The 12,885-nt window shown below is 45.5% G+C and overlaps 1 protein-coding gene across 3 annotated transcripts in view; it reads left to right on the plus strand.

The window, feature by feature from the left end:
* The window catches only part of PTH1R (parathyroid hormone 1 receptor), a 187,810-nt gene extending 177,044 nt beyond the window's left edge, over positions 1 to 10,766 (plus strand). For all 3 annotated transcript variants that reach the window (XM_073334849.2, XM_073334850.2, XM_073334851.2), the window contains one exon: positions 820 to 10,766. In XM_073334849.2, the coding sequence (XP_073190950.1) occupies positions 820 to 1,182 (363 nt within the window). In that variant the 3' untranslated portion in view covers positions 1,183 to 10,766. The remainder of the gene's footprint in view (positions 1 to 819) is intronic.
* The last annotated feature ends 2,119 nt before the right edge of the window (positions 10,767 to 12,885 follow it).

Genomic DNA, 12,885 nt, shown 5'->3' on the forward strand with positions numbered 1-12,885 from the left:
TCAAGATTAAGAGATTCCAAGGTCAGATGGGACCACTGATTACTGCACTGTGTGTTACCGATGCTGGCTCTAAATTAAGGGCTGGGTGTTGTTGGCTGGTTGGTTGATTGGCTAGGTTTTTTGGGGGGGATAGGCTTGGATATGGAGAACAAACGATTTGAATGATCCTAATATATCAGAAGTTTACTATACTATTTGAAAAGAGTTTGCAGTAAGGAAAGGTAGCTTCTTTTGGGACCGAGCCTTTCGGCATTTTAGCTAGCAGGCAGTGGTTTGGTTGCTTACAGCTCAGAGAGGACTCCAGATAGACAGCTGGGAAGGGAAATCTGGAGGGGAAGGTCACGCGTCTTCCACAGCAGTAAGAGATAAAGTGAAGGAGAGAGAGCACCAATCAGTTAGGGACACATAATGGGGCCAGATCCTTAGGTGGTGTAAATGAGTGTATGTCCACCAAAGTCAATCCAAAGTCCATTGAAGTCAGGGGAGCTGTGCCACCTAAGAGATGGGAAAGACCTAACAGGCCCTCCAGTCCATCCCAGGCTGCCACTTGGCCCAGTCGAGTGGTAAATGGTGCAACCAGCGGGACTTCCACCATTTCCCTCAGCAGACAATTCCACAGTCTCATTTATCCTGCCACTAAGGGGTGGTTCATGATATCCAGCATAACTATCCCTTTGTCCCCATTTGCATCCCATTACTACTAGTAATCCCCCAGCCATCATCTCTATCTACACTACCTCCTTCTGCAGCCCAGTCACCAGCGTCATCCCTTTATTCCTCACTCATGATCTTCCCTCTCTTTTCTCTCCACCTCTTCAGGTTCAAGCCGAAATAAAGAAGTCATGGAGCAGGTGGACTTTAGCCCTTGACTTTAAAAGGAAAGCACGAAGTGGGAGCACGACATATAGTTATGGACCCATGGTCTCCCATACCAGCATAACTAATGTAACCACCAGAGGGGCACTTGCCCTACATCTCAATACGAGACTTGTTCCGGGTGCCCTCAACGGACACCGAAATTTGCCAGGCTATGTCAAAAATGGCTCAATTTCCGAAAACTCCATGCCTTCTTCTGGGCCAGAGCAGTACAACAAAGAAGAGGAGTACCTGAATGGCTCTGGACTTTATGATGGAGACAGACCCACGGTAGTTGTTGAAGAAGAAAGAGAGACAGTGATGTAAAGAAAGAAGAAGAAGAAGAAGAAATCTCCCAGAGAGCATTTAGAGGGCAAAAGAATGCCAGGCCACAAATCAGATGCCAAGGGTTTTCATACAGTTTCTCTGTTCTGTGGAACAAGAGGTCAAGTTATATGGGAAAAGTGGACCACAGATGTGGCCAGCTGTTGATCACACACATTTACGTAGTGGTCTAGTCTCCAAGGTGTGAATGAAGGCAGTCTTCTCCAGACCCGTGGTCCTTGTGACCTGTTGAACAACGGGGATATTCAGAGTTTACAAGGGGATGTACAAATGGTACTCTGTAGTTTCGCCTCTCGGAGAGTGTCCACAGCACAAAGATCCAGGGAATTCAACCAAGTGAAATGAGACGGTCTGGTGAGGAATGTGACATGCCATTTTCTTTCAGTGGTTCAAGCTGCCCCGGGGTGTTGCCATCACTGCTTGGTTGGGTTTGGTTTTCTCATTCATTTTAAAGAAATCTAGCCACCCTCCAATCACCCACACCAGACTGGCCGTGTCCCACTGGCCATGTCTGACAGTTCAAGAACACAGCATGGACAGCTCTGGTGTTCGATGGTTTTGTCCCTTCGTTATAAAATCCAACCCCCCTGGGGTCATTGTGTGCAAGTTCCCTCCTGGAGCGGTCTTATTTCTGATTCCTTGATGATGCAGCATGCTTTTGTGGTAAATGACTCACAGCTACTGGATGCGAGTGCATAACGGGCTTCCCGTTCTCCTACCCAGAGCCCAAGTAACAAGAGAGAAGCCAGTACAATCCTAGGATTAAAATGCAAGTATCAGAATGTAATGTATTAGCTTGTCCAATCTTAGAAAAAAGCCCATTCTGTTGGCTTCTAAGTGGGTAGAGATGGAAAGGAAAGTTTGTGGCTGCCTTGGTGTGTGTGCGTGCATGCGTAAAGCCAACTCAAACCTTTTCTTTCTTTCTTTTCTTTTTGGAATTTCAGGAAAATTGACTTTTTAAAAAAAATCTTTAAATTATTTTTTGTTCTCACCTCTGCATTTCCTACTTCCTGTTGGGTCGGGACAGGCCAACCTATCCTGAGAGGGTCTGTTGTAGCAGTATTCCCATCTCAGCCAGGAGCAGGAAGGAGCTGGAGTTGGACAAGTCCGCCTGTTCTCATGAGATGCTCAGGCCAGTTTTGCAGAGCTAAGGCATTTGGATACTTTGGAATTCCAGACTTCTGGATGCATTGCCGAACTTGCCAGAGTTTTTGTGGTTTGACCATCTAGAACACACACACATACGGTGGGCCAGATCCTCAGCTGGTGGAAATGGTTGTACAGTTGTAGCTCCACTGAGGTCATTGAAACTACCTATTGAGACCGAGGGTCCGGACATCACAGTGATTGGCCAAAAAGGGAAAACTGTAAAACAGAGTCTGCATGAATGGCAGAAAAAGGGATCAGGGAAATATTTTCACAATCTACCGTTTCCCTTGCTGGTGGATTCTGTTGATGTCCTGCTGTCACCATGGAAGTAGGTGGTGGTCATGTTCCACCGCACATGGTACTTTTATCTGACTTACCTGCCAAGCAGAAGTCAAGTGGTAAAATCCAGGGGCTAGACCTTTGGCTGCTGAAAATTGGCATAGCTTCCTTCAAGCCATTTCACACCAGCTGAGCTTATTGCCTTGTGTCTCTGTAGATGCCATGATTTAGAGCCATGAGGTGATAATGACAGCTGCCATTCCAGTGTGTGCATCCTCAGAGTCTCTCAGGGGGAAATATGGCTGAGGCAGGCTAAATTCCTTCTTGGGCTCCCAGTGCCCCCAGGTGAGCTGTGGTTTCTCAAGCCTTGATCCAACCCATAATAGTACATTTTGGAAGTACTTCCAGTACGTGAATCCTGTTGGCCCCATATAGGAATCATCTGGCTGCAGTCTAAACATAGTCAGAAAGAGGTGTCATGGCTGGGTGCAATGATCCTGTGGGGACCCAAGGGTGCACCTATCGGATAATCAACTCTCTGTCCCGCTCTTTCAGAGCTGAGCTGGTGAAGCCTGCTGACTGGTGGCTCAGAGACGTATCCATGCCACCGGAGGTGGACTAATGAATCCGCTGCTCCTCTCAGGGCTTAAGACCTTCATTCCCAAAGCTCCTGTCTTGATGGAGTCTGTTGGGGGCCCTGAGAAGAGCAGCTGGTACCTTGACTCGACCTCAAGTGTCCTGCACCTGCCTTTGTACCACCTCTCAGGTTAAGACATGATCCAAAGCCCAACCAAGCCCATGGAAAGACTCCCATTGCCTTTGCTGGGCTTCAGATCGGAACCTGGGATGTGGACTGTGGTGATTAAGAGGGCGCCCCCCCGTAGGGCTCTGAAGGAACTGTACTCCCCATTTCAGGTATAAATGTTGGAAGGTGACAATATTTATTTTTGATGTTTGTTTTTGTTTTGTGTGGTTAGAATAAGTCCAAATATTCTTAGCAATTTACCACCAAATGGCAGCTATTGAAATGTCAGGTCTCCAAAGGGTGAATCGGTTTGGTTGTGGGGTTTGTTTTTTTTATAATACTATGCAGAAATTAAGTAATCTTGCGAGGAAAAACGGATGGACTGAGTGAAAGTCTGGCACTGAGAGCAAGCCAGCATTGCATAAATCTGGGTCAGTCTGAAGCACTCACTGCTTGCATCTTAGCCATATATGCTGGCATATCCTCTGGAGGAAGCGGAAGTTATTGCCAGTCAGCTGTCAACATGTGTACACTTGAGTTATTTAGCATCCCATTGAGTCGAGCTGCCAACGTGTAATCCCAATTCAAGAGAGAGATGCATTAAGTATGCTGGCTCTGGCTTGCCAACCCTTGCATGGACCCTTTCAATCTGCCCCCCTCCAATCCCCAATGGACATGTGTTGTGCTTAAAACCTACCAAGTGGACGCTTGACCCTTGTGACTGTATCACTCAAAGAAAGAAATTACTTAGCAACGTTTCCTTACTGGTGATTCATGATTTACTCGTGTTTGCTGAAGATAGCTCGAGATTAATAACGTGTTTGGAAATCATTTCGCAAAGTTCAAGTAATTAACGAGAGCTATGAAATTAATTTATTTGTAAAGACAACGTGTATAATAAATAAACGTAAAATTGTCACTGGATTTAATGACCAGAACCTGCTGTCAGTTGCTAAACATGACCAAAAATTACATGGAGATGGGGAGGGAAATCTATTCTTAATCATTTCCAACACAAATTGTATGTAATGATAGGTAATTTTTTTCCTTTGAGTGTTCATATGCATGAACAGAATTGCATGTAAGAATTAAGAACATAAAAAATGGAATTTCTCTGGTTTTAAAGCAAATCATACTGTATTGTTGTTGAATCCTATTCAAATCCTACCTGTGCTGAAAGCAAGAGTTGCAGAGAACTGAGGGTGGAGTCTTTAGGGCCTGATACAATGATGAATGAAGTCAGTGGGAGGTGTGCTTTGGATGGAGCCTATAGCATCTTGCAAAGGGGAAGAGGGGAGGGAGCCTCCAAAATTAAGCATTGTGATCCACTTTGGAGATATCGTGGTTGGATTATTGGCCAAATTAATCTGCAGTGAGGGTCTGAATTTGAGTCCATACAAACTGGGTTGATAATCTGGTGAAAAGGCTCTGCAACAATATTCTTCCTTGTGCCGTCACCATCTCTAGCTCGGGTCAAATAGTGGATGCAAGGGGGAAAATACCTAAGGGCTTCAGAACCACGAAAAGAAAAATAAGCTTTTTCTAGAGTTCAATTCTAGGACGGTTCCAAGGGGGGGACAGTTGTCCTCCTTTTTATCTGAGCCAGCTTGCACTCCTCCCTGATGTCTGTTCTGTGATGTCTTATTTGTCGGCTTAACCGTGTTGAAAAATGATCTGCAGCATTGAGCCCCTTCAGGGTTCTCTTCAAAGCTTTGCTCTTGTTTCCACTTGGCTCCCTACTCCCTTCCCTCCCATCAACAGCCATGCAATCTGAGCTCTTCACGGTTTAATCTACCTCCTCTCTGAAATACACAGAGATGTTGCTCTTCCCCTTCCTTGTGATTCTTGAAAGGCAGAAGGTGTGTTCTATGTGGGTAGTCTCCTATCATCTCTGCTCTGCATGCGTGTGTTTGTAGACCCCCTATAAACTTGTTTCATCTTTGTTCCTGAGAGATGGTGTCTTTTTTCCCTATTCCTCCACTTTGTCTCATCTCATCTTCCTGGAGTTCTTACTTTTTTAGAGCCAGATCTTGTAGTCCTTACACAGTCCATTCTTGGGGCAGTTTTTGATAGCGTTGATGGAAATCAGAATTTCAAAATTTTTGGCAACAGTTTTCGATTTAAAAAAGTATCGGGGGAAAAAAAGTGATGAGATGTTTGTAAAAATGCATTCTCTTGGTTTTTTGCCGAGAGATGACGGAAATAATTTAAAATGTGGAAATTTCAAAAATTAAGGGGAAAAAATGTCTTTGTGGGTTCTTTTAACCGGCTGTAACTTCTGATACCTTTACTCAGTGACACCAAGAATGAGTCCGTGGCTTCAACCAGTACTACTCAACGAGAGTAAATGGGTCGTTCTGGCCCTTCCTCAGCCAAAACTCCTGTTCCGAACAATGGAAGTTTCTCCTGAGAAAGCAATGTGTGAAAAAAGAAGCAGCACCGTATGAGTCAGCCCCTAGAGGGTATGTTGGAGTAATACGTGAAGCTGCCCTGTGCCCAGCTCTGCCCTCTACTGGCTGGACTGGTCATGAGTTTCACATCTGGCTGCGCCTGTAGCTCGTTGAGCCGAAGCCCATGCTTTGGAACGAAAGCGTGTGAGGTGAATGCCCAGTGCTACAGTTTAGCTCGTGGCCTAGGTGTTTCATGTGTGTTGCAGTCATGGAGTCTGGAGGTTCTCGCACAGTTCAGTGCGCTTAGCTCTGGGCTGCCTCTTTTTGTCCATCTGGATAAATCAAGGTTTCTCCCTCCATCAAGTTGCTGTCTCTAGTGCATTATGTGAAGACCATGTTTCCATTCACCTGGCATCTCTTTCAGGGTGGGCTGATGGTGCCCGATGAACTGAAAGTAGATGCCAGGAAGCATTAGGAAGGAGAGGATATAAATTATTTGGAGCCTGATTCTCCATTGTCCTGTACTTTGTGTCGTCTTTGATGGCAGTGCTCAGTTAGGGTAAATGAGAATAAGGCGTCAGAAGTACATAACTCTGACAACTGAGGGGGATGTCCTCCTCAGGCAAGGGAATAAAGCCAAAAGGGGTTAAGCAAAATTAAAATTATTAATTATAATCTTCACTGAACTGCCGATTCTCTAAGCAAACACAGAGCCAAATCCATCTCTTCCCCATCTCCTCTTCTGAGTCTTGGCCTGTCTGAGCTCTGATGGAAGCAAATGACAATCGGAGCAGTCTCTTCCAATTTAAACCACTCTGCGGGGAGCCAGAAAGCTTCAGTGTCCATCTCTTGGATTTCTAATCCTCTGTAAGTGGGGGTAACATGCTGCCATCTGCAACTTGTAATTGCCTGGCAGGTGGGTAAAACATTTCGTAGGATGTTGGCTTAGGTCTTCACCATGCCAGCTCTATCTAACTACACCCTCTGGGTGAGAGATTGTATTGCGCCCAGTGGTGTGTCTTGGAGATTAGATATTCCTAGATGAGACCTGTGCTGGAACCGTATTGCCATTTGACTTTTTAATTTTGCTGTTATTTCTGAGGGGTTGCCATGTTGTAGCGAGTGAGTGAAGGACCCACACAAAATCCGCATCAAGCTACTGAGTTTGTAAAGCTTTTACTACATCTCTCCACACCGAGTGCGGTTTGTAGCCTATTCTTCTAGGGTGTCTTGAAATGAGAAATGTAGCAAATTGCCAAGGAGCTGAGTCTGCAAAAGACCCTCTAAATAATGTCCTGTAGGAATGGCCATGGCCTTTTGGTTTGCCTGGAAAACATGACGATTCGTAAACTGCATGAATAAAAGGAAAGAACACGTCTATCCCTATTCAGTGATCTGGATTGTGTGGCAGCTTTTATACTGTTGTGAAATTAAAAGGTTGGCCCTATTGGACAGCAAATATGGTTGGCCTGAAAGAACACCCTGTTTCCAAAACAGCAAATCCTGCCATCTTTATAAAAGTTCACTGGCCTATCACCATGCCGTGAAACCCATTTTCTGACCTCCCTCAACATCAAAACTAGAGCTTTGGCTAGTGGACGGAGCTGTTAGTTAAGGCTGCAGCAGAAAAGGAAATCATGGCTGAGTTGCTATAAACCCATGTGACAGAACAAGAGAGACTAAAACGTAGCTCATCTGCACCAATTCATAAAATCCTGGTGAAAGACACACAAGCCTGGCTTTGACGTGGGCTTCTTTGACAAGAGAGAAGTAGCTTAGGGTTGCCTTCTTATCTTTTCCCTTAATGGACGTTTGCCTAAAAGTTCTGAGAGGCAAGTCTGGTCTTTATGGCCCATTTGATCCTTGGTGTCTCCATTGGAAATGCCAAAAAGGCCAGTTTGGATGGAGACACCTGTCCATTAAAATTTGACTAAGATCCACCCAACTCCATTTCACAGGAACGGCTTCTGGGCTCAAAGCAACTCATAAGAATTTCTGTCTCAATTTGATTAGAAACAACAACCTCGAGACAAAAGTCTGAGTCACAGACATTGGTAATGGGTTGCAATTGAACCCTCACCCCCAAATGAATTATCTTTACAACTATCTATTAAAAGCCAATGATATCAAAGGGGTGTCCCGATCAGGTGGCCTTGTTTAGAAAATACTGCTAAATACCTTCACTAACTAACTAAATCCCTTCTCTGGATGGATGGATGGATGGATGGATGGATGAAGGTTCATCTGGCAGAGAGTTTTAGAGGTTAGTTTTTCATGCAATAATACTTTTTAGCTGGACTCAGATTCATGCTTTGGCTAGAAGCCCATTCTACAGCTTTAATACAAAGCCAATTCAGAGTATCTGAAAGGAGCCATAATGGGCTTAATTCAGCATGGCAGTATTCCAGTTTCCCAATGATTTCTGTGGCATTACATCAGTGAAAAACTGAAGTACCGCAGTGCCAAACTGGTCTCTTGCTTTTGGAAGGGTGGATTTATTAGGCAAATACTGTTCTCAGGAACAGATAGTAATTAAACATTTATTTTCACTGAGCCAGGCTGATAAGTAATTATGTATTTATTTCACCGGGTTACTTTCAGTGTCATTATTATACTAATTTCTGCATGATGCCTGGCTGTCCGATCTTTCTTGAGCAGAAGGGAGTTCTCAACAGTGGATGGCATAGAAGTAATACATTGAGACAACTGGCCATTCATAATTGGTCGCCAGGGCCAGTTAGAGAAAGGGCGTCTCTGATCTTTCAGCCACTGCTGTACGCCAGGAGTAACTCCACTGAAGTCATTGAATTACACCATGTAAAAGAGATCAGAGTCAAGCCTTCTGTTGGAGGCTCATAGAGAATTCTGTTTCATGCTGCTAATCCAATGCCTTTATTCCTACCTATGAACATTCTCTGCAAATAATTAGGGATTGGCCTAGCCACTTTAAGATTTCTACTTACTACAGCTACAGGTGGGACCCCTTGCTCTGTGATAACTGGACCAGCTGATGTTTGGGGTGGGTTGTTTTTTTTTAAGAAGAAGAAACAGTGCTAGCCTCTGGAGGTTAAGCTCTTGCATTTGTATTGGAGCCAAAGCCTGTGCTCCTAAGAACATAGCGGAACAAATTTAGCCCCGATTAACCATGCAATCCCATTTAATGCGGTCGCATGAGGTTAGACATCAGCTCCGAATCTGGCTCTAGCTTGAGGAAACATGAGCAAGTGAAAATGCTGCAGTGAATAAAGTTTAAACAAGAGTCCACTTCAATGAATAGCATCAGGGACCAGAGAGGAATATAATTCTGGCACCAGTTCTGGAGAACATACCTTCACGACACTTCTGCAAGTGCCTAACTCTACGCACATGTTTAAATGCTGTTCTGAATAGAGATGGACGTGAGCACATGAGTGACTTCTGTTCTGAGCAGAGGCCTCACTCCGAGATCAAATGGCTTCTTTGGCAATATCTGTTCTTCTTTCTCTCTCCCTTCCCCCGCAAAGGCAGAGATCACTTTTTTCAACCTTCCTTTCTGTCCTCCAGCACAGATAAGAAAGATGTCCCCTGCAGCGGTCTGAGCACAAAGAGAGAAATCCAGGAATTAGGAGTTCTTGTTCTCCTATTTAACCCCCCTCTGAGCTCTGGTGACTGCTTACCCCTCCACCTCTCTGGGACTGCGTGACGGTCAATAAGGCCAGATTCTCAACTTGTAGCTCTCAGCATAGATCCATTGAAGTCCATTTCAAATGAACTCCTGGCCCCACTGAATTCAATGGCGAGGCTCCCATTGACTTCAGTGAGGCGTGATGTCACGCTTTTGTTTTTGAAGAGGTAAAAGGCTCAGTATCATTATTCCAATGAACAATCTCCCCTAACCTCCCCTGCTTTGGAAAAATAATTAACACAAGCTTTGAAGTAGCCCAGAAAGCAGAGCGGGAGGGGAAGTGTTAACTATAGTACAGCCTCGTTTGTCTGAAATGGGGTTTCAGAGACAGAACTTCGGAGAGGTCGGATCTCTAGTTGCGGCAATCAGGGGCAATTAGTAGACAGGTGATTCTGGATAAAGGGGGCCATCTGGATGGGAGAGTGTTTGGGAAGAAAGTGGGTTGAATACATGGTTTTGTTCCTGTCCATTGGTTTCCTGTAGAAGTGGACCCAGCTCCGCTGAAACCAAGACAGTGACCATCCATACCAAACGAGCAATGTTTCAGGTCACGGGGCGTGTGGAATGGGGAGCTAGGGGTGTGTGGTAAGATACAAGTCATTCGGTGGCTTAGTTCCCCCAGTGAGGGTCCTAATAAAGGGAAAGAATAGCACCATAGGCCAAATCTGCAACTGAGATAAATCAGCCTGGCCCCACTGACTTGGGGCTTGCCGGTTTATGCCAGTTGAGGATTTGGGTCCATATACATGTGCACACACAAGAAGCTACAGCAGGAGTGCAGATGCCAGGGCAGATTGCCCTGGCCCCAGTCTACAGAAGCACCAGGCCATTTGCTTGTCTTTCTGGTGAGCTAAGCGAAACGGACAGGAGGTTATTTACCTGCTGCTAAAACCCATTGCTACTTCTCAGCAACTCCATGCTAAGCCAACAGTGGAGGGTGGCCATCGGCGACCTGATATGGGCACTAGAGAGGATCCTGACTCCCATAAGCCTGCAATGTCCTCCTCTCCAAACGCTGGCTCCTTTTTCTGATTGGAGCAGGAGGGAAAGGGGCGGACGTTGACCAAGGAGCTCTTGCATTGTGTGTTGTTTTTTAGATCACATTTCACATAAAAGGGGCAGGGGAAATATAAAGGACAAAACTGTGATTTATTTCTATGTACTATTGAGACACTGCATTGTGATGTCTTCAATAATGCATATGGTTTACATTCCTCCACCTTTACTTTTCTGTATGGACCAAAATAATGACAGGAAAATGAAAAAAACCACAGGTGTATGTAAAAAAAAAAGGGAATTAAAATAAAAAGAAATCTTTATTGATTTTATGAACATTTAAGGATCTTTGTTTGTGTGCCTCTCTCTCCCTCAACCCTGAAGACACTTGTGTATTCGAGCCTGCCAGTCCATACGAACATAAGAGCGACCAGACTGGGTCAGAGCAAAGGTCCACCTAGCCCAGTATACTGTCTTCCGACAGTGGCCAATGCCAGGTGCCCCAGAGGGAATGAACAGAACAGGTCATCATCAAGTGATCCATCCCCTGTCACCCATTCCCAGCTTCTGGAAAACAGAAACTAGGGACATCCTCCCTGCCCACCCTGGCTAATAGCCATTGATGGCCCTATCCTCCATGAACTTATCTAGATCTTTTTTGAACCCTGTTGGGTGGACCAGTGCTACATATTCCATCTGCCTAAATGTGCATGCAAAACAAGAAACTACAGTCCAGATTCTCCTGCTGGTGCAAATCAGTGTTGTTCTATTGACTTCAACACGGCAATGCCGTTTATACCAGCTAAGAATCTGTCCTTGCATGTGCCAGGACATTCCATATGATGCACCATTGAGTTTTGTAGGAACAAGTGTTGGGCAAAACTGTTCCCTTCCGCCTCTGTTTAACAGTGTGCTGTGTGCGCTGGTTGGCTGTGACACTCCACCCCAGAAGTGGCTGTATTTCAGTGATGCTTTCAGGATGACAGTTGGTATGATAATGTATCAAGAAAACTCCGGAAGTCTTTAGTCAGGCTAAATTGCTGTTGGCTTCAGTGGGAGCTCTGGGCCCTTGGCTTTTCTGAAAACCAGGCAACTTATATAGGTGGATATACATGGAGTCGTTTGCTTGATTTTCAAAATTTCTGAGTTCCTGCAGCTCCTAACGGTGAGAAATGGGGACAGTTTTGACCAAGGACACTTGGACAAATCCTTGCTTCTGTGCAAAGCTCCCCAGACTTTTCAGTGTCCACACCAAGCAGAGACAGAACCCCACATAATTGGTTAGGTGCATGAGGAATGAATTTTCTGAAGTGCTGGGTTCTGGTCCTTGCCAAATGGAGGCTGGATACTAAATAGACCAATCGTCTGATTCAATATAGCAACTTCAATATAAGAATGAGATAACATACTACAGAGGTCCACAGAGGAGAGCTGCCTTTGGACAGTAGGCTTCCATGCTTGCAAGGACCTTTGGAGTCCCACTGGAAGACCTAGCTTGTCTGTATTTCCACCAGAAAACCACCCTGACAGTGCTCAATGGAAGAATCCACAACACTGCCCAAATCAGCATGTTGAGCAGAAGAACAATCCACGACACACCCTCGCAACCTGCTCCATGCTTACCCTTAGAGCAGCAGGGTCCAGAATGGAAGTTAGGAGCCTAAGTGCCTTTGGGGATTTGCACCCAAGCAATTTCTGTTGACTTAATTGGAGCTGGGGGATGCCCAGCATCTCTCACGATCCAGGCCCTGAATTCCCCCGGCGAAGGCAACGGTTGGTGGAAATGGACAAAACCAAGGTGAAGAAGTGCAGGTGCAGTAATAGGCTGAAACAAGGAGATCCCGCCTTGTCTTCCCTTCCCACGGCGAGCCCTTCTATGTAGCAGTGCCTCTTGCTTCTATTATTCTCCTCGTGTGGCTGCAGTGGCTATTTTGAAAGATGCACTCATACCAGCTGATATTCTCACGTTCTCAATATCCTGTAGGCGTCTCTTTCCATTCAGAATTATGCCATGCCTTCAGTAAGCCGGGAGCGAACAATGCAGAGTGGCGTCTCTGGAACGCTCCAAACGCTTAGTGTAAAAGACCTAACTCGAGATGAGCGAATGCTAGTCTATGTGAGTAACACACGCAAACACTGTAGCATCCAACTGATGGGTGGGGGTGCCCTGCTTCGCAGGCCTTTGTCCCAGTTCGCTGGAATTCCTGATCGACAAGAGGCATCCGTTAGGGACTCAAAATGTTGCGCCTTCCTTCCTGCCCATCTAGAGTTCACTGTTATGCAAGTCTGGCCTCAAATGTTTATATTTATATTATGGACATTCCCAGAGACCCCAACTGTAATCAGGCTCCCGTTGTGCAAGGTGCTGTACAAACCCAGTAAAAGTCTCTCTACCCCAGAGACCTGACAATCTAAATAAAGAGGCTTTCCACCACCCCCACCCCCTGAACTGCGTTGAGATG

The sequence above is a fragment of the Lepidochelys kempii genome, chromosome 2 (assembly GCF_965140285.1).
Source record: "Lepidochelys kempii isolate rLepKem1 chromosome 2, rLepKem1.hap1, whole genome shotgun sequence".
Taxonomy (NCBI): Eukaryota; Metazoa; Chordata; order Testudines; family Cheloniidae; genus Lepidochelys; species Lepidochelys kempii.